Genomic DNA, 22,528 nt, shown 5'->3' with positions numbered 1-22,528 from the left:
AATAAACAGCAAATTCATGACTACCATCACCTGTGTTCATGGTAAAGGCCATTAATATTGGCCAGAAGTTGAATTGACCCAGCAACAAATACTGTGATCATAAATGCACGTTTTTGATATCACTTGATTTGTCTACTTTCCCAAATCATCAAGGCTCTGTCAGATATATGATTAAATATTTTCTTGTCAGAGTGCAACTCCATTCATACTTGGTTAAATTTGTCGTCACGACAAAGTTCCCTACTTGGCTGGGACTTCATGTAACATCCTGACTGTTCACTCCACCACCACAGGTAACTGTCACTACACTGTACCATGTCCAAATTGCACTGTAGCAACTTGACAAGGCTTCTTCAATAGCAAACCTACAATTCCTGGCCTCTGCTACTTGGGATGGGGATGTAATCATGTGGAAATCCACCACCTACAATTTGTCCTCCAAGTTTCACGTAGTGGTGATTTTGGTACTATGTTGCTCTTTGTTTGCTAACACTGGATCAAAATCCTGGACTCTCTTTCCCCTCCAACAACCTCGCCAAAATACTTGGGGGATTTTCCACAAAGATTGTATTATTTCAAAAGATGGACTTGCATTTAGTAACCTGGCCCATTTATGTATGCATGTTTGGTTTGGGCAGAAGAATCACGAATCCTTGAGTTTGACTGTCCCATGTTGCAATTAAAAGAAAAGATAAACTGTCTAGGTGGGCAGCAGTCTGCATATTTGTTAGATAGGGGAGGGATAGGGTATACATATAAGCACATTGATTACAATTGTTTTGTCTGACCACAGTTAGGTGGAGTTTCAGTTTTACAGCCGTGCAAACCTCTCCACCAATACTCAAATGTGGAACAAATAACACTGATACTGGAAAAGTAAATCACAAAAATATGGAGACACTGTTGGTTGGAGTAAAGACACAATTTGCAGCTGTCCCTTCCCTCCTTTCTCCACCTATCATTTTTTGCCTTTGCCATCCCCTTCTTCCCACCCCCCCCCCCCCCCCACTCTTTTGTTTGGATGCCTGTCGGCATTTTCTCATACTTTGATGAAGGGCTCAAGCCCAAAACATCAGTTATGTATCTTTACCTTTGCTACATAAAGAACACTTTGACCTGCTAAGCTTCTCCAGCATTTTGTTTTTACTGGTATAACTTGTTTATGCATTTAATTAAAGGTCTAATTTCAATAGTTTGAACGCTTTCATCTTTCAAAGACATAAGCACATCCAAAGATTTGGTGTATGTACTGACAAGGTGCAATGATATAATTATAGAACGTATGTAACAATACAATGGATATGTCACCAAGGATGTGAAAAGACTGAATTTTTTTTTGTAAATAATTTGGGGGGGCGGGGTGGGAAACTGCCTGCTAGGTTAACCATATATAAATCTTTTCTGATCCATGTTGTTTCTCAATTTATCCACACCATTTTTAAAGTAGTCCCTTACCTTTGTGATTAAAATCTTTTGAGATTTCAATCATTCCATTCTGGTCCTTTAATATCAGTCTCAAATTATGTTCTTTGACTGGTCCAGATTATTGACAAACTTTTGATCAGTAATTTCACTTTTGTCTGAATTACAACCTTTGGATAGTGTAAATGCTGGAGAAACTCAGCAGGTTCCACAGTGTCCAGAGGAAGCAAAGGTATATAACCAACATTTCAGGCCTGAGCCCTTTGTCAAAGTATGAGCAAAAAGCAGGCAAGCACCTAAATAAAAAGATAGGGAGGAGAAAGAAGGGGCAAGGGGAGGAGCATAGGCCAACAACCAAGAGACCATCAGCCGAGATGGCAAGGAAGGCAAGAGAGAAAAGCTGAGAATTGATTGGGGATCCAGAGCTGGAGGATAGGGGACAGGAAAGAGAGGTGAGGGGGAGCAAAGCTGGAGGAAAGTTAATAGGGGTAGGGAATGATAGAGATGGGGGAACCTAGCAGAAACTGGAGATGTCAATGTTTATGCCATCTGGTTGGAGGGTGCATTGTAGCCTTCAGAAATTATGGCTTTTAATCACTAGGAATGGATCAAGGGCAGCAGTTCAGAGAAAGGTGTGACCTTGGGAATTGGTTTCATTTACAGAACTTTAGAAGAATGGATGGATTTGGATGAATTGAATGAGATCTTAGCTCATTTTGAGGAAACTATAAAACCAGCTCATTTTGGGATACAGCTAAAACAACATTCCTTGGACTGGAGAGCCTGAATCTTCGAATGAATGGGTACTGATTGATTTTTATCCCATCCTTCCCTTTACTTTCCAGTCCCATTTGACTAATGTTGCATAGTGTCTCCACACTGTTTATCGTCTATGATCGCTGAATAAACAAAATTCACCTTTTTTCCATTCTTTCTTTCTCCTTCCTTGCCCTGAAGTGTGGAGATTGGGGAGAGTGTTCGAGGTGAAGATGTTTACATTGTACAAAGTGGTTGTGGGGAAATCAACGACAATCTGATGGAGTTACTTATCATGATCAATGCCTGCAAAATTGCCTCAGCCTGCCGTGTTACTGCAGTAATCCCCTGTTTCCCTTACGCAAGACAAGACAAGAAAGACAAGGTAGGATTGGTTTTTTCCCCTGTCAATCAAGTGTATACTTATTAATAGTGACTGACAAAAATATGGATGTTTTTTATAGATGTCAATAGCTTGGTAAGAGATTTTAATGGATATGGGAGTGCTTGGAGGAACTGAAATTTTTTTCTAATGATCACAAGTTGTCAAAGGGACAAGTAGCGTGATTTTATTATTTTTCAAATAAATTTTGATGATTGATCAATATATTTACTCACAGGTTAGTTAGTCAAATGATGTTAGTGAGATATCTAACATATTCTTAATTTTTCATTGTTTCAAGCTAATCAATGTATTAATCCAAGTAGTTTGAAGAATCCACCTCAAAACTTGGTTAGCTGACTGATATTTATACTCTTTGTGTACAAACATAAATAGCCTGTTTTAAAGAGTTGGAAAATGCCCCTTGTCTCATCGTATCATAAACTAGTTCCACTTGTGAACAGTTACCCCATTTGATGCTTGTAATGTAGTTATGGCCTACTGTCATCTTTGGCTTTATTCAATACTTTTTGGACAACTTGTGCAATCTGATGATAAATAAACTTGCCTTGAATAAAATCTTTCTAATTATACTCCTGCCAATTGATTGAAAACCCCAAACTGTACAGAGGAGTGTGTGGTTTTAAGGGGGAAATTCCAGATGCCAGAAACACCTTAAAACATGAGCAGAGTGGGTGACAGTTGAGAGTCAAGTGATGCCTAGTATTGCAAATAGAGATATTACGAATTAAGTGCCGATATAGACCAGCAAGAATAGATTTGGCCAGAACTTGATGTGGATAATGTACAGAAATCTGGGTTTGAGGTATAGGAGCCTGGCCAAGATTGGAATAATGAGAGTTGATCTGTAATGGGTTGAGTGGAGGGGATGAGGGGTGTGCAATTTATGGAGGTGAAAGCAGATAATTATTGCGATTGATTGAAATTCAAGTCAAAAGAATAATAAAGTGGTACAGAATGTCAGGTTTACCAGTCATCTAGTTCATTTTTGATAGTGGTGGAAGAGGGGTGTGGAATCAGCATTGATATGGGGATTGTAGTAGAAACCAAGGACATTGCTTCAGTCATCCCAGTGTAAGAAATTGTACTTGGTCCATAAACCAGATGTTGAACAAGTATGGGAATTTGTGATTGGTCAAGCTCGTGCTGACGTGATGATAGTTCCCAGCAAGTTATGTGGGTTATCTGACAAAGGTAGCATGAGGATGGACCAAATCAAAAGATAACTCCTTTTCAGGATTACAGAATTAATTTTGCAAAACAAGAGGTCTAATGAGAGAAGAAGGCACGGTTGGTGTAGTGGTTAGTGCAACACCTTTATAGTGGCAGGGACCGCCGGGTTCAAATACTGTGGTGTCTGTAAGATGTTTGTACATTCTCCCTGTGTCTGCATGGATTTTTCCCAGGAACTCAAGTTTCCTCCCACCATTCAAAACGTACCAGGGTGTAGGTTAATTGGGTGTAAATTGGATGGCATGGATGCTTACTGTGCTCTGTTTTAATTTAATTTAATTTTTTTAAAATTTGTGGTGGGAGGGGAAAGAGTGAATGCAAATATTTTGTGCCATTGACCTGTACAAGAAAGACATTGGAGTTAGATGGCCATGCCAAGATTGAAAAGTGTGCAAGGTGGCTTCTCTTGCAACAATTTGATTTTTTTTTAATTGAATGGATTGCAATGTGATTATATAACCACATAACAATTACAGCACAGAAACAAGCCAGTTTGGCCCTGCTGAACACCTCCACCTAGTCCCATTTATCTGTTACATCCCTGAAAATAAATTAATCCATTGCACACCCTTTAAATCCTTTCACATCTCTTCAGAATTTGCCTTATTCCAATCAGGAATCTCAACCTTTGGTCCAGCCCTATACTTCTCCATTATTAACCTAAAACTAATAGTATTGTGATCACTAGATCCAAAGTGTTCCCCAACACAAACTTCTGTCACCTGACCCATCTCGTTCCCTAATAGGAAATCCAATACTACTCCCCGTCTAGTCATTTCTTCTATGTATTGACTTAGTAAACAACCTTGAACACATTTGACAAACCCTAACCCATCCACCCCTTTTACAGTATGGGTGTCCCAGTATGGAAAGGTAAAATCTATAATTACCACCTTATGTTACACATATGCTATCTTCTTACAAAATTTGCTCCTCTAATTCCCTCATTCCACTCCTAGTAATGTTTTCATGCCTTCCCCATTCATCACTTCCACCCAAATGGCCTCACTGGACAAGCCCTCCAATCCATCCGCCATAGCACCACTGAAATGTTTTCTCTAACAAACAATGTAACTCTATAGTGCCTAAAGCCATGAAATCCTGGAATATTTATCTGCCAATCATGCCCCTCCAGCAACCAAGTTTCACTGATGGCTACAATATCATATTTCCAAGTGTCAATCCATGCTCTAAGCTCACCAACCTTTCTTACAATCCTCCTTGCATTGAAATATATACACTTAAGAGAATGGTTTCTTCCCCGCCAACATATACACTCCTTTGATTACTATCTACTTTTACCAGCCCACTTCACCCCCCCAAAAAAAATTCATTAACTTTAACATTCTGGTTCCCCTCTCCCTTCAAATTTAGATGGTATTCTACCCTAATCTCTTCACCTTCTTCCCCCCTCCTCAAGCAAACTAGTTTAAACCCTCCCCAACAGCTCTAGCAAACCTGCCCAACAGGATATTGATTTCCCCCCCCCACCCCCCTCCAGTTCAACTGCAGCCTGTCCCCTTTATACAGGTCAGATTTTCCCTAGAAGAGATCCCAATGATCCACAAATGTGAAGATCTGCACCAACTCTTTAGGCATGCATTCATCAATCACATCTTCCTATTCTTACCTTCTCTAGCGTGTAGCAGAGACAGCTCTTTAATTTTACTAACACCATGTATTCTTTCTTCAGGACCTCATCCCCACTTCTGTCATTGTTCCCCAAGAGGACCACAACATCCAGCTGCTTGTCCCCCAACATCCCCCCCCCTCCTCCAGAATGCTGTGTACTTGATCAGAGACATCACTGACCCTGGCAACTGGGAGGCAATGTACCAACCGGGAGCTCTGATCTCAACCTGTCTGCTCCCCTAACCAGCGAGTCCCCAATTACAAGAGCGCTCCTCTTTTTCCCCCTTCTGAGCCAGAGACCTGGCCACTGCAATTTGTCCCTGGGAGGTTGTTTTCCCCCCCCCATAGTATCTAAAACCGTATACTTATTGAGGGGAACGGCCGCAGGACTACTGTGCACTGTCTCTCTCTTTCTCCCCCCACTTCTCTCAGTCATCCAATTAGCTGTCTCCTATCTGTGTGGTGTGACTGTCTCTTTGTAACTCCTATCTGTGATTGCCTATGCCTCCCTAACACTGTCTCCCAGGAGTTGCATCTGAATGGACCTTTTGCAGGTGTCATCAGGAACATTTGTGCTGTCCCTGACCTCCCATATCATGCAGTAAGAGTACAGGGCTACCCCAATGGATTTTTATATTAACCCAATAAAAATACTTCAACTTAATCCTTTACAAAGAATGTTTCTCTGCAGAACCAAAAACTAAAGGAATGTATAAAATTAACTTTTATTTTATTCTTGGGGATGTTTGTAATCTTGAGTTCTTGTTTTTAGAGTCGAGCTCCTATTTCTGCAAAATTGGTTGCTAACATGTTGTCTGTGGCTGGTGCAGATCACATCATTACTATGGATCTTCATGCCTCTCAAATACAGGTAGGCTGTACTTGAATGGAAGAAATATGATTCATCAGGAAAATGATCTGGCTCACGAGGTACAACTACAGCTAGCTTTAACCCCATTCAGTTTTTATTTCAATTTTAAACCACTTAACTTGTGGGGACACTTCTTGGAGCTGATAGATTTGTATAACTAGATCCCTGACCAGAGAATTTTAATTGCTTTTTTTTCCCTTAACTATGACTTCATTGTGCAATGTGTTTAAGTTTGGAGCTAGGCAGAGCAAGGTTTGGTCATAATCCTTGTATAAAAAGCATTCAGGCAGGAATCTTTGATAACTTTACCTGGTGCCAAACAATATTTAATCAATAGTGCCAGAATTAAGGAACCCTGTACGAACAGATCAACAAGGTTTGAGCAGATTGTGAATAAATGGACTTTTTGAGGTACCAGAGGACTGATCAACTTCTAGAACTGTACCTAGTATAATTGATCATTAAAGACTCAGAATGAATATAAAGGTGTACAACACTGAAACAAGCCATGTTTTTTCTGGTCATCATGTCTTTCTCTGCCAATCACACTTGCCATTCCTGCCTTCCTCATTCAATAATTTTTCTCCTAAAATGTTACTTCTGCCTCCACTATTGTCCTCTGGTAACTCATTCCAGATACCAAATTCTGCGCATGATAAATGTATCCTCAGATCCTTTTTGAACTTCCTCTCCTTCACCTTAAACCTCTACCCTTTACCATGGGAAACAGGCTGGCTATCTGTGCCTTCTATAATTTTATGCACCGCTATCAAGTACCTGCCAGCCTCCTTTGCTCCAGAGAAACTCTCTCTCCTGATGGCTCAGGCCCTCCAATCTGCCCACATCCTTGTGAATACTTTCTGCACCCTCTCTACTGTAATCACAACTTGTTTATCCTGAAATGATCAGCAGTGCATACAACACACTGCAAGTTGATTGGGAGAGGTTGTTTGCAGTTGAAGGGATGTCCAGCAACTGGGAGGCTTTCAAGAGTGGCATGTGTTCAGGGCTAATGTGTTCCTTTTCGAGTTCAAAGCTGGCAAAATTCAGGAGTCTTGGTTGATGAGGAATCTTTAGGGTATAGGCAGCTGGGATCAAGCAAATCCCTTGAGGAGTATTAAGGGATATGTGTAATCTTAAGGAAATGAGGAGAGCAAAAAGGATCCTCCTAATTTCCCTGGTGGATAATGTAAAGTAGAATCCCCAAAAGATTCTAAGAGCAAGAGTGTAGTTGGGGAGAGAGAACCCCATAAAGGATCAAAATGATGTGCGTGGTGCTGCAGGAAATAGCACTGACACGGGCAGGCAGTGGGCATTGACTACATGGGTCATGGCAAGATCTTTGACAAAGTCCACATAGCAGGCTGGTGTGGAGGCTAGAACATACGAGATGTGAGCTATCCAACGATACAAAATTGGCTTGGTGGGAGGAGACAGAGGGTGGTAGTTGAAGCTTGTTTTACAGATTGAAAGTTTGTACAGTGTAACTGGGTCAATTCTCTTGTTTCCATGTGCATTAATACATTTGATGGGAATGTAGTGGCAAGATTAGTAAGTTTTGACAATAACACCAAAATTTGTGATCATCAACATTTTCTGCCTCTTGAGTGATTGACACTTGAGATCAACTTCTACTTCAGCCAATCCACATGATCTGGGAGGAATGCTTCTGGACACTTCCTGCAAATGTAGTTGTGAGGAACATCTGATATCCCAAATTGTATAATTTCACAGGAAGAAAATATTGCTCCATTGACTGCTATTTCTACCTTCTGTAGTCAGTCCTGTTTTTTTTTAAAAAAGGATGGGCTTTGCTCTGACTTGCTATTGCTTTTCATTGCTCTACCTCAGCTAAAGCTTCAATCCTCAAAGACTGCAATTAAACCTAAACAAGAGAATTTTGATCATGAAACAGCCTTTTTCAAAATAGCTCTTCCAAGGTGGCCACTTAGTTAGAACTTGCCTTCCTTTTAGAGGCTGGACTTTGTTGCGAGGCCTGTCAGTAAAAAAAAAGCAGTTAAACTTTTTAAAATTCCTTCCACTTTACATTTGTTAGATTTGCCCATTTGATTTTCGTGCTTAAAATGAGCCAATCATTCAAAATAAGCTATGGATAACCCAAAAATTACATTTGTAATTGCTCAAAGTCTTGCACCATATAACATGGCAGCACAACCTCTATATTTTCTCTAAACAATGCTGACAGCCTAATGGGTCTTTGTGCATTATTTCATTTCCTCCTTATTCTTGTTTTTTTTTCCCCCAAAGGGTTTCTTTGATATTCCAGTGGATAATTTGTATGCTGAGCCAGCAGTGCTTAAGTGGATTAGGGAGAACATTCTAGAGTGGAAAAATTGTATCATTGTCTCTCCTGATGCAGGTGGAGCAAAAAGGTGAGTGTTTAGAAGGGGCAGATGTTTGATTTTGATTATTATAAAGCACATAATCTCAGGTCAGTCTGATATCTATTGTATTTCCCCCCCTTCTTAAAATATCGCTCCAAAAATCCCCCTGTGTTTTATGTGCGAAGGAGACATTTTGGAGAGCAAGGTATTGCCTGGCCTCAATATCAGGCCACTAGGTGCTGTCCACCTAGTATCATGGAGTGAGGTCTCTCTGGGATGCCACTTGAAGGCACCACCCCCCCCCACCCCCCTGAGCTGCTACTGCTTTGAACATAGAAGAAACACATGTTTTACTCTCAATGACACGCCAAATACAACATGGCAGCCACCAAGGCCAGGTCTTGCAAGAGCTGCGCTACCCGTAAGTTCACTAAGACGTGGACCTGCTTACCTATAAATACACTAAAACATATACTTTTAAAAAATTTAAATTTTTAACATTCCCTGCTGAAATGGTGGGGGGGGGGGGGTGGGGGGTCTTGTATGCTGCCACATACACTCATTTAATTTTTAATTGTGGAAATACCCCTCTTTGAATTAGGCAGAATGACTAAACCAACCTTGTTTCAATTTTGTTTGGCTTTTGGAAAATAAATAGATAAGATTACAATCAGACCAAATTGAGTCAAGTGGAAAATTTCTTTTTGAGTAGTCATTTGTTGCTGAAAACACTTCTTGGTGTGCTTGTCCTAATTCTGGATACTTGTAAAGCTTTGCTAACTAGCCAGTAAAGCTCTCAATTCTGGCAAGTCTATATTTTCCAGATCGGTTTGAAGATTTGTCACATCTTTGGCCTTTAATGACATTTCAAATCACAAAGTTTGTGGGCTTTCAAGATTATCCTGTTACTTCCAATAAATGTGGTCTTGACAGATCTGTGTGCATTTAATTCTATCAGAATTTTTTGTTTTCTCACCTAATTTTAGAGCTCTCTTATTTAAATGATAGTTACAAATATTGATTATTGGATTCTTGTTTTATCTCACCTTATAAATGGTGAGATCTGAACTGATACTTCTACCATAACAGAGTTGCCAGTTTGGGATTTGTTTTGTTGGGTTTGAAAATTCTTCAGTTGGTGCATTAATCAAGAAAGCAATTCCCATTGTATCAAAACATATATTTCTTCTCTTTCTTCCCCCCCCCCCATCTGCGATTTTAGTTATCCACTGTCTGAAACTAATCCCACTGCCCCACTCTCTCCCCACAGCCCTGTGTTGGTCCCCACACTGATCCCTACTTATTGTAGTGTACCTTGAAGACTTTATTTAAAAATTTATAACATGAATACAATAGAGAATTACATTTAAAGAAAAATTTTAAAAAATTAAAATGGTATGATTACAATATTACATCAGAAAGCTACACAAAATAACCCCCCCCCCCGTTAATTGTAACACAATATTAGTAATCTAACTTAAAATTAGTCCAACCCTCCCTCCCCCCAATAAAGAGTGAAGAGTTAATAAAATTAATAATATATATGGAAAAAAATACCCACTTACAAAAAAAGAGATAAAACTTAACCTAAAAAAAATTCTAACAAAAAAAATTTATCAATACTAAAATATCATGCTTAAACATATATTTAAATCAAACTTAAATGCATATAATTAGCAAACGGAGACCACTTTAACTTATAAAAAGACATCCTATCCTGAATTGAAAAAGATATCCTTTCCATCTTTGGCTTGGCTTCGCGGACGAAGATTTATGGAGGGGGTAAAAAGTCCACATCAGCTGCAGGCTCGTTTGTGGCTCACAAGTCCGATGCGGGACAGGCAGACACGATTGCAGCGGTTGCAAGGGAAAATTGGTTGGTTGGGGTTGGGTGTTGGGTTTTTCCTCCTTTGCCTTTTGTCAGTGAGGTGGGCTCTGCAGTCTTCTTCAAAGGAGGTTGCTGCCCGCCAAACTGTGAGGTGCCAAGAGCACGGTTTGAGGCGTTATCAGCCCACTGGCGGTGGTCAATGTGGCAGGCACCAAGAGATTTCTTTAGGCAGTCCTTGTACCTTTTCTTTGGTGCACCTCTGTCACGGTGGCCAGTGGAGAGCTCGCCATATAATACGATCTTGGGAAGGCGATGGTCCTCCATTCTGGAGACGTGACCCATCCAGCGCAGCTGGATCTTCAGCAGCGTGGACTCGATGCTGTCGACCTCTGCCATCTCGAGTACTTCGACGTTAGGGGTGTAAGCGCTCCAATGGATGTTGAGGATGGAGCGGAGACAACGCTGGTGGAAGCGTTCTAGGAGCCGTAGGTGGTGCCGGTAGAGGACCCATGATTCGGAGCCGAACAGGAGTGTGGGAATGACAACGGCTCTGTTTACGCTTATCTTTGTGAGGTTTTTCAGTTGGTTGTTTTTCCAGACTCTTTTGTGTAGTCTTCCAAAGGCGCTATTTGCCTTGGCGAGTCTGTTGTCTATCTCATTGTCGATCCTTGCATCTGATGAAATGGTGCAGCCAAGATAGGTAAACTGGTTGACCGTTTTGAGTTTTGTGTGCCCGATGGAGATGTGGGGGGGCTGGTAGTCATGGTGGGGAGCTGGCTGATGGAGGACCTCAGTTTTCTTCAGGCTGACTTCCAGGCCAAACATTTTGGCAGTTTCCGCAAAGCAGGACGTCAAGCGCTGAAGAGCTGGCTCTGAATGGGCAACTAAAGCGGCATCATCTGCAAAGAGTAGTTCACGGACAAGTTTCTCTTGTGTCTTGGTGTGAGCTTGCAGGCGCCTCAGATTGAAGAGACTGCCATCCGTGCGGTACCGGATGTAAACAGCGTCTTCATTGTTGGGGTCTTTCATGGCTTGGTTCAGCATCATGCTGAAGAAGATTGAAAAGAGGGTTGGTGCGAGAACACAGCCTTGCTTCACGCCATTGTTAATGGAGAAGGGTTCAGAGAGCTCATTGCTGTATCTGACCCGACCTTGTTGGTTTCCGTGCAGTTGGATAATCATGTTGAGGAACTTTGGGGGACATCCGATGCGCTCTAGTATTTGCCAAAGCCCTTTCCTGCTCACGGTGTCGAAGGCTTTGGTGAGGTCAACAAAGGTGATGTAGAGTCCTTTGTTTTGTTCTCTGCACTTTTCTTGGAGCTGTCTGAGGGCAAAGACCATGTCAGTGGTTCCTCTGTTTGCGCGAAAGCCGCACTGTGATTCTGGGAGAATATTCTCGGCGACACTAGGTATTATTCTATTTAGTAGAATCCTAGCGAAGATTTTGCCTGCAATGGAGAGCAACGTGATTCCCCTGTAGTTTGAGCAGTCTGATTTCTCGCCAAACAAAATTTCATCTCCAAATACCACTTATCTAAAGTTAATATATTTTTATCTTTCCAAGTAAGTGCTATACATTTCTTAGCCACGACTAAAGCTAAATAGATAAAGGAAATCTGATAATCCTCTAAACCTAAATCAATTAATGATTGCATGTTCCCTAATAAAAATATATCGGGATCTAATACAAGATGGATATTATATAAACTGTTAAAAATAGATTGAATACCTTTCCAAAACTGTTGCAATCGATCACAAAGCCAAACAGTATGCAAAAAAAGTATTGGCCGTCTGATCACATCGAAAACAAGAATCCAACTTAGACCAAATTTTTTAAATTTCTCCGGCGTTAAATATAGCTGATGAATAAAATGATAATTAATCATCGCTAGTCTAGCGTTAATTAATTTCCGAATACTATTCTGACAAATTTCCATCCAAGCTTCTTCAGCTATTTTATGTCCTAAATCTTTTTCCCATTTCAACTTATCTTTATCCCAGTCTTTTTTACTATCAATTTCTTGTAAAATACAATACAAATCAGATATATATCCCTTTTTTGATATTGAAAGTACATATTCTTCAAAACTAGATTCAGGTAATAAAATCATATGTCGACCACATAACTGTTTTACAAAAGATCTTAATTGATAATATACAAATATAGAATTTCCACTAATACCATATTTCCTTTGTAATTCGTCAAAGGAACCAAAACAACCCTCAGAAAAACAATCAGATAAATTTTTTATTCCCTTCTTTTCCCATTGTTTCAAAGTGGCATTGGAGACCGTAAAAGGAACAAGTTGATTATTTATATAATGGCAATCTTTCAGAATATATATTTTTAAGTCCCAATTTTTAAAGTTTACTTGTCCATAAATTCAATAAATGTTTCAATATTGGCACATCGTAAGTTCGTAGTAAATTTTTATTCCCTCGAAACAAAAACTCGTGAGGAAATGTTTCTAAAATAACCGCCATTTCTATCTTTACCCAACTAGGTGGTTTGTCCATATTCATTAATGCACTAAGAAATTTAAATTGAGCTGCTTCATAATAATGCTGAAAATTCAGTAATCTTAAACCTCCAAATTGAAAATCCCACATCAATTTTCTCATTGCTACTCTTGGAAATTTTCCCTTCCATAAAAATTCTCTAATCGCTTTATACAAGTCCTTAAAAAAACTTTTTTTTTAAATAAGGAATTGATTGAAACAGATATTCTAGGAAAAATATTCATTTTTATGGTATTAATCCTTCCTAGTAAACCTAAAGGTAGATCCCTCCACCTAATCAAATCTAATTTAATCCTTTTTATTAAAGGAAGATAATTAATTGAGTATAATTCTTGAAATTTCATATTAACATTAATTCCTAAATATTTAATTTGTGTAGTCCACTTCAAATTTGTAATATTTTTATCCACTGAATAATCATCTTTACAAATTGGCAAAATTTCACTTTTAGCCCAATTTACTTTATAACCAGATAATTGGCCATAAATTTCTAAACATTCTTGAATTGCAGGTAAAGAAGTATCCGGATCCACCAAATATAATAAAACATCATCAGCAAATAAATTAATCTTGTATTCCTCATTCAGAACTCTCATACCTTTAACATTTTCATTTTGACGTATTAATTGTGCTAAAGGTTCAATAACTATAGCAAATAAAGCAGGTGACAACGGACATCCTTGTCTAGTAGATCTTGTCAAACTAAAAGATTCTGAAATTTGGCCATTAACAGCAATTCTAACCTTCGGGCTATTATATAAAGCCTTTATCAATCCAATAAATGAAGAACCAAAACTAAATTTCTCAAGTACTTTGAACAGAAACTTCCATTCCACTCTATCAAAAGCCTTTTCTGCATCCAATGAAACCACTATTGGATAATTCAACTGAAATTTAGATTTATCAAGGTTATTAACCGTAAAATATTATCTGACGCATACCTATTTTTTATAAATCCCGTTTGATCACCATGTATAATTTTAGGCAGATATTGAGCTAATCTATTAGCCATAATTTTAGCTACAATTTTATAATTTACATTTAACAACGATATTGGTCTATAAGAAGAAACCTGTAAAGGGTCTTTATCTTTTTTTGGTATAACCGTAATTATTGCAATAGAACAAGACTCGGGTAATTGAAAAGTATTATAAGTTTGTTGTAATACATCCTTATAAATAGAAGATACATCAGCATAAAAAAACTTTATAAAACTCTATAGAAAACCCATCTTCAACAGGTGCCTTTCCATTCGGCATATCTCTTATTGCCATTTCTATTTCATCATCTGTAAAAGGTTTTTCTAACTCTTGTCTATCGTCTTGATTCAATTGTGGCAAGTTAATATTTTTCAAGAAAGAATCTATTGCGTCTCCAGTTACATCTTTACATTCTGAAATATACAATTGTTTATAGAAATTACAAAATTCCTCATTAATCTCCTTTTGATTAAAAGTAATACCTGATTTCTTTCTAATCGCTGGTACAATCCAAGATAATTGTTCCTTTTTTAATTGCCATGACAAAACTTTGAGCTTTCTCACCCCATTCATAAAACTTATGCTTAGTTTGATTCATTAAACATTCAAACCGATATGTTTGTAATTCATTATATTTAAATTTTAAATTAGTTAACTGATTCTTTTGCTTTTCGGTAGCATGTTTTTGAAATTCTTTTTCAGTAGCAGTTTAAGTCTTCAATCTCTTTAATTCTCTCCTTCTTTACTTTAGAAGCATAACTGATAATTTGGCCTCGCAAAAAAGCTTTCATTGCATCCCATAAAACAAAATGACTAGAAACAGAATTACAGTTAATACCAATAAAAATTTCAATTTGCTGTTTTAAAAAAACTAATAAATTCTGATTTTTGCAATAGCATAGTATTAAATCTCATCTTGAAGCTTTCTGAACATCTTGTGAACTCAAATATTCTTATTGTAGTGTACCTGTAAACTTTTTATTTGTATCCCATATAGTTTTGCTAAGTATATAATGTGGTGTTTGCACAACATACACTGCATAAAGCACAATTTCACAGAATGTATTGTGGAAGCTAAGTGGCGCATACCCTGTATAGAGTTGGTACTATCCATGGTTTCAGGCAGGGACCTTGGAACATCCTCCATGGATAAAGGGGGAACTACTGTAGTATTGATTTATTGCAGAATCAGTTATACACTAGCCTGTACTTCCTTTAAACCTCTTGTATCTATGAATCTGTCCAAATGCCTACTATTTCCTCTGACAGCTCGTTTTCATATACCCAAAACATGCCTCTCAAATCCTCTATTTAAATCCTTTCCCTCTCATCTTAAACCTATGCCCTTTAGTTTTATACTCCCATACCTGAGGAAAAGATTATGGTCATCTAGTTTATCTTTCCCCCTCATGATATTGTAGTTCCAAGGTCAACCTTCAACTTCATTTTCTTCATCCTCTCCTTTTCACACAAGAGCACGTCCAGCAACAACCTGTGAATCTTTCTGTACCCTCCCTTAATCTCATTTTTTTATATAACATGACAACCAGCACACAATATTCCAGATGTGATACCAGCATCTTGTTACATGACAGCCCAACTCTTATTCTCAGTTCTTGGTCCAAAAAAGGCAGTGTGCCATATGACTAAATCACCACCTTGTCTACCTGTGATGCCACTTTCAAGGAATTGTGTACAGTGAAACTTGGGTAATAAAAAGAAACATTTAGGGTACTCACCAAATAGAAACATACAAGATATTACTGTCCCAGCTCTCTCCAATGTGCTCCCTTTGCTGGCTCTTTGCCATAAACCCAGACTTCTACTGCACATCCTCCCCATTCCCTGAGGCATTTATGGAGGTAATTACCATTTTAGTTGACAGCTAACCAGCTCTTGACTTGAATGGTATTTCAATTGTTATTTTAACCATGGTTCTTCGCAGCAGTAAAAGGTTCATGAATCAAGAATGTTTACCCTAAAAGTCAAAGGATTATTCATAAATAGAGACTTAATTGATTGACTTCTGTGCATCTTAAATAGTACAATAGTACCATTCATTTCTTCAAATTTAATTTTTTAAAATTTAAACATGCAGCACCATAACAGGCAATTTCAGGTCACTATTCCATGCTGCCCAGTTTACACCCTTAGTACATTTTGAACAGTGGGAGGAAACCAGAGCCGCTAGAATAAACCCACACAGACTCGGGGAGAACGTACAAACTCCCTACAGACTGCGTGGGATTCAAACCCTGGTCCCGATCATTGGTACTGTAAAGGGATTGCACTAACTGCTGCGCCAACTGTGCTGCCCCTGGATGATGTGGTAACAGCATGTACAGTAGTTCCCCCTCATCTGCGGGGGATATATTCCAAGACCCCCACCCCAGCTGATGCCTGAAACTATGCTTAGTACCGAACCCTATAAATATATATAAATATATATATATATATATATATATACTTTTTTCCTGTACATGCATACGTATGCTAAATTTTAACATAAGTTGGGTAGAATAAGAGATTAACAATAACTAATAATAAAATAGAACAATTATAACTATACTGTATTACATTTTGTAAATGTGTATTGGTTATGAACACAAGCTCTGATACCACGAAAGGCGCTCTGATAAGCAAAACAGCTACTAAGTGACTAATAGGTGGGTAGTGAATACAGTGTGGATACACTGATACACTGGTCAAAGGGATGATTCATGTCCCTGGCGGGATGGCACAAGATTTCATCACGCATGATGAACGGCGTGCAATTTAAAACTTAGGAATTGTTTATTTCTGAAAATTTCCATTTAATATTTTCAGACCATGGGTAACTGAAATCATGAAAAGCAAAACTGCAGATAAGGGGGGAACCACTATAATTCTTAATTGTATCAGCATTCACTTCAGGAAGCTGAGTGGCAGCAAAAAAATCTGTTTGGATAAATATAATTCTTGTTTGCTGCTTGAACATATTTTTTATATTAGCACTAAGGGAAAAGGATAGCCTTAACATGTTTACTTTTAAATTTTAGAGTTACATCTATCGCTGACCGGCTGAATGTAGATTTTGCACTGATTCACAAGGAGCGTAAAAAAGCCAATGAAGTTGACAGAATGGTTTTGGTTGGTGATGTTAAGGATCGAGTAGCTATCCTGGTTGATGACATGGCAGACACCTGTGGCACAATTTGCCATGCTGCAGACAAGTGAGTTGTTGGATTAATAAGACTCGTAGAACATTGAAATCTACAGCACTGTACAGGCTCTTCAGTCTATAGGAGAATTAACCTACACTTCAATAACTGTTTGGAATTTCCCTACTGCATAACCCTCCATTTTTCTCAGCTCCATGTACCTATCTAATAGATCTTATTGTACCTGCCTCCACCACTGTTACCAGCAATGGAGTCCATGCACCCACCACTCTCATTGGAAAAACCTACCTCTTTCATCACCAGTGCATGGTACTGGCAAAAGTTCAGAGATTAGCACCCTTGAGGTCCTGCTTTTTAGCTTCCTTCCTAACTCCCTGTATTCCCCCTTCAGGACTTGTGGAAGTGGTGTCATATACATCACCTTAAAGAAAATGGTAACTTCTGGGTTTTTTTATTGTAATAATACCAATCTCATCTGGCAGATCAGTTTGATACAGCAATAGCCATAAAGGAATTGACACATTCTCATTTTCCACATGAAATCAATGTACTTGGATTTTTATTATTATTCCTGTGGTTCACTTTTAATGGGATGGGCAAGGAAGATGGTTGAGATTATTATGGGACTTCATTTGAGTATGGTTAAACACCTCAAAGTTTCCATGTTACAGAATAATTTTTAAATATCTGAAGATGTCTTTGTATTTCACTCCACATAGCAAGATTTTTTTGTGCTGTTCAAAGGATTATTTCATGTTTTATGTAATATTAGTAATATACAAATGTTTAAAGCCTGCAAGCTGGAATGCTTTCCAGTTTGGAAAAGGAGAAAAAAGCATGAACCCTTCACTGAATTGGCTAGGAATAAAAAGTAAATTTAATAGAACTGTCTGGTGTTTTTAATTTTAAAGTCCTTTAAAAATTTCCTTTTGGAAATTGAAAATGTAATATTACAATAAACAGCAGAATAAGGGGAGATGAAGCTGTTTTTGATTGCATTTGTTTGTACAACACAGACTGCTCTCTGCTGGAGCCACCAAAGTCTATGCTATTCTCACACATGGAATCTTTTCTGGTCCTGCTATCTCTCGCATTAACAATGCTTGCTTTGAAGCTGTGGTAGTTACAAATACAATACCTCAAGAGGACAAAATGAAACACTGTCCTAAAATACAGGTGAGTAAAAGAATTTTACTGCAAAATAGAAATGTTCAGGTGAGCAGCAGAGAAGGTGATTATCAATGTGTTACAAGAAGTTGCCTGCAGAAAGAGCATATGTTGGCAAATTTTAACATTCAAGGTTACATTTGACTGAGAAAAATAAAGCAACAAATAACTTGCAAAATAAAATCTAAATCAGATGAGAAAAGGGATCCATTTTTATTGACATCCTGGGGTTTGGGTATGACTAATGCCAATAAGTTTTGTTCTCACCCATGCATTTGAGAAACTACTTGATCATCTGAGAGTTTTGTTCTGCTCAAATGGAAACACTTTTGCTGTCTAAGAAAACTATTCTTGTGAGATCAGCCTTCTCTTTCAAGGAGATCTTGCTGTTCAACTTTTGTGATTGATTAGTCTGTGTTTGTCCTACTTATCATCCATATTATTACTTTAAATTTTGAATGCACTTATCTCTATAATAGCCATAAATGTATATAATACAGAGCATGCTCCAAGTAATTATTACAAATTGTCCCTTTTGAAATACATTATTCTCCCACTTGTAAGATTCAGGATGTAGATAACATTCCCAAATGAAATTTGGAGCACAAAAGATGTGCTTAAAACTCCAACCTGGTCATCTCCAATCATCATACCTGATGAAAGGCTCAAACCTGAAATGTTCGTTATGTATCTTTGCTCTATAAAGTACACTGCTTGACTGGCTGAGTTTTTACAGCATTGTTTTTACTTCAACCATAGACTTCTGTATTTTACCTCCAATCTAGTGAGTTCCCATACATTTTTAAACTTGTAAATTTTAATAAATTCAAGACTTCTAATTTTTTGCATTTGTAGCAAGACTAAAGTGGAAACAACACTAATCCTGAATTCTTTTGTTCTCTCAAGGTTATTGATATCTCCATGATACTTGCTGAAGCAATTAGAAGAACACACAATGGAGAATCTGTGTCCTATCTGTTCAGTCATGTACCATTATAATATTTACAACATCTGCTGTTTCAATACATTATTTTACAAAATGATTTTTTCTTCATCTCCCCCTCCTGCATCAAATGATAAAAGATGGTCTCTTTTGCTACTTTACATTGTCATACACTTCCATCAGATCTGTTCAAAAATTTTGGCTTTATGTCCAATCAATATTTTGAATTTAAAAACAGCAAATGTGGTTGTGTTTAACAGAAAGGGCACACATATTCATGTGGTATCAAAAGCTGAATTAACATTGTTTTAATCATGTATTCTTACCATATTGCAACATTAATTGCAATGGAAGTTTCTGGTGCTTGGAGCAGATTGTTGATGTTTTAGAAAACTGGAATAAATGTGAGTTTTGTGTTGGAGGGGAAGAAATTGTGAGAATATGCTCTTGTTTTTGTTTGCTGAAATTTGTGCTTCTATCATTGAAACTTGTATTTAAGCAAATTTTATGTATGTCCCATCTCCTTCAGACTGATGCAGGGAATAACTTGTTTTTACACAGCCCTGTGCCTTATTAGAAATATAATAATTTCACGATTTAAAAAGCCTATTATTGCATTGTATGGGCTGTCCTCAGACCATATCTTCCCAGAAATTTTCAGTAAATTAGAACCCAAGTGAATATGACAAGTTTCAGTGGATCCCAGGCAATTTTGTTTTGGGCCACATTAGTTCTTTAATGGGAGTCAAATAGAAAATTTATATTGTTGTTGGAAATCCAAATAACCTGAACAAACCAATTGCCACATGAGCCTGTGTTACAACTTGATTTACTTGGCATCCTTATTGTGTACATTTATGAGCCTTGTATTAAAAATACTTGACTTCATGCCTTTGGGTTACAACATGATCATTTCTCCTGAACAAAATCTTGTAATGGATATGAAGGTATTAATGCATGGAAGTGGCAAATTGACTTGTTTTACGGTTTGCTAATGTACATTTTCCAGTGGTAATGCAAAGTCTTGCATTGGAGATGTAAATTTCTAAATATTGTTTTCCTCGTATTTCCCCAGGACAGGTGGTCAAATTTTTTTAAATGTAAGCAACCTTAATTACTCAACTTGTTCATACTTGTAAGGAAATGTGGAATTTGCAAAGTCCTGAACCAAAAAACCTTTTTAATTTGCATGTAGGTATTGATACCATAAAAAGGTACTTGGATTTTTAGGCTTGTGTGCATCAAGGACATCTTTGATCAATGTATTAATGGCTTATAAAGAAAATTTTAGTTCATGATTCAAAAGCTTCAGTTGCCATTATATTTAGTCTATGGAAAAACCTTTTATAGGAAAGAATGAAATGTGGCCCTCACATTTTAAGGACTAGGTTTCAGTCAAGAATGAGATGAAACTAGCTTCTCCAGGAGTTGGGGTGGGGGGAGGGCCCTGAGATGAAGATAAACCATTGCAACCCAGTTCATAGGCAGTGGATCATGGGAGTCTCAATTTATCAGATTGGGTTATGGACTCGGAATTAAAACAAGTAATTTATCATTTCTATATTTGTGAAAGATGAAATTAATGTATTCATTTCATCCGATGTTGAAAGTAGGAAGTGAGGAGAAAGTAATTGTTTTGTGCATGTATGGATGGACTTGTTGGTCCATTTTGCATTATGCTTATAAACCATCCCCAAGTTTCTACCCCTTTTTTTGGATTTTCTTCTGCTGTGCAGGTCTGGAGATTTATCTCTGCTTATCTGCAAGAGAAATCTTTACTCCAGAAGGCTGCATTGTCACAAGCTAATTTTTGGCTGGAATTCATTTGGGAGTTGCTTCCTATGTGTATATACAAGTCAAATAACTGACTTTGCATAGATTCTTTTCAATCATTTTGAACTTGTCAAATAATGCTATATAGTTTGGACGTAGTAAATGTAAATCTGAAGTTTGTTTTTTTTTCCATAGCAAAGAGCAAAGCTAAAGAGCTTTTAAATTTTCAACCATGTAATAATAAACATGATGAAATACCTGAGCAAATACTGCAATGAAGTCTGCAATTATTTATTCCACAACCATCCTAGGTTTGTGCCAAGTATTGACTGCATCCATTAGTGTATTTGAAACCTAGTTAAAGCCCTTAATAAACTGGTATAAATGTGTTTTAGAAATTGTTAGCATTAGGGTGGTGGTTCTAATAAAATGTCTACATTACAAAACAAATGCTGGTTACTTCATTTGGGAAAACTTGGATATAATGATGGTAAAGGCACAGGGGGTGTACAGAAAATCTTGTGGGACAGATGGCAGCTGGACACTAAAATTAGAACAAAAGGAGCATTTTGGGTGAGAGGAGGAAATAACATGGGTACAGAGGAATGGAAGTATTGGTCAGTGCTGGAGCTGCTGTAATAGCAGTGTTGCTGCTGGTGCAGACCCAGGAGAGCAGGAGACAACACTACTTAGAAGGGTTCAACCACCAGTCCCAATGCTGATGGCTCTGTCCAGGCTTTTAACTAAAATCCTGCAATTGAGCAAGTCTGCCACAGATGGCAGCACCTGTGCTGAGCAGCGATTGTAAGTGCTTGCAGACTGGCGCAGGGTAAAGAACATCTTTCCCCCCATATCTAAACCTGAGTCTATGAGGAAGCCTTCAGCACCCAGGGGCATTTGGGAGCCCTTCTTACCCTCAGCACCTTTTCAAATCCTGATTCCTTATTCTCATGAGGCAGTCTCCAGCAGCCTGCATCCTGGTGTTAGTCTTTTGACCTCTGACTCTGGCCTGCTGGTGACTTATATGGGTCCCTAGCCTGCAAGTCTTCCAACATATTGGCACATCTGGTCCACCACCATTGTTACCATCTTTGGGGGTGTCTGTTTCTCAAAGTGGGGTGGTCTCCTTTTACTGCTGCCCTGTACCAGCTGCTGCTACCCCTCAAAGCCATTGCTGAACACAGGTTGAGTTCAGACCCCGCAGTTGCAGGATTTTAAATAAAACTCGGTTCCTTTAAAAGGCCATTTCAAGCCTGGATGGAGCTGATGGCAGTAGGACTGAGTGGTAGGATCCTGCAGGGGAGTGTGGTGCCTCTGCTCTCCCCAGGTCCACACCAGCTGAATCACTGCCATTGTGATGCCAATCAATTGAGCTGAAAGTGGTGTCTTCAACAACTACTGAAAGAGAAGCTTCTTAGATACTATGGTAAGGGCAATCTTGAGTGAAATACAAAAGTCTGCAGACACTGTGGTAAAAACAAAAATGCAGAAGGG

General features: G+C 38.3%; 1 protein-coding gene across 8 annotated transcripts in view; it reads left to right on the top strand.

The window, feature by feature from the left end:
• The window catches only part of LOC138740462 (ribose-phosphate pyrophosphokinase 1), a 43,366-nt gene that overhangs the window by 2,885 nt on the left and 17,953 nt on the right, over nt 1-22,528 (top strand). For 4 of the 8 annotated variants that reach the window (XM_069893123.1, XM_069893116.1, XM_069893122.1 and 1 more), the window contains exons 2-7: nt 2,380-2,563; nt 6,219-6,317; nt 8,586-8,710; nt 17,029-17,202; nt 18,168-18,327; nt 19,225-21,484. In XM_069893123.1, the coding sequence (XP_069749224.1) occupies nt 2,459-2,563; nt 6,219-6,317; nt 8,586-8,710; nt 17,029-17,202; nt 18,168-18,327; nt 19,225-19,317 (756 nt within the window). In that variant the 5' untranslated portion in view covers nt 2,380-2,458 and the 3' untranslated portion in view covers nt 19,318-21,484. Of the gene's footprint in view, nt 1-2,085; nt 2,226-2,379; nt 2,564-6,218; nt 6,318-8,585; nt 8,711-17,028; nt 17,203-18,167; nt 18,328-19,224; nt 21,485-22,528 lie in introns of those variants that run through there. The other 4 variants (XM_069893119.1, XM_069893118.1, XM_069893117.1 and 1 more) reach the window with 3 other exon arrangements.

The sequence above is a fragment of the Narcine bancroftii genome, chromosome 8 (genome assembly GCF_036971445.1).
Source record: "Narcine bancroftii isolate sNarBan1 chromosome 8, sNarBan1.hap1, whole genome shotgun sequence".
In the NCBI taxonomy this organism is placed as follows: Eukaryota; Metazoa; Chordata; class Chondrichthyes; order Torpediniformes; family Narcinidae; genus Narcine; species Narcine bancroftii.
The sequence above is the reverse complement of the archived record's forward strand: the minus strand, read 5'-3'. Positions and strand labels throughout refer to the sequence as shown.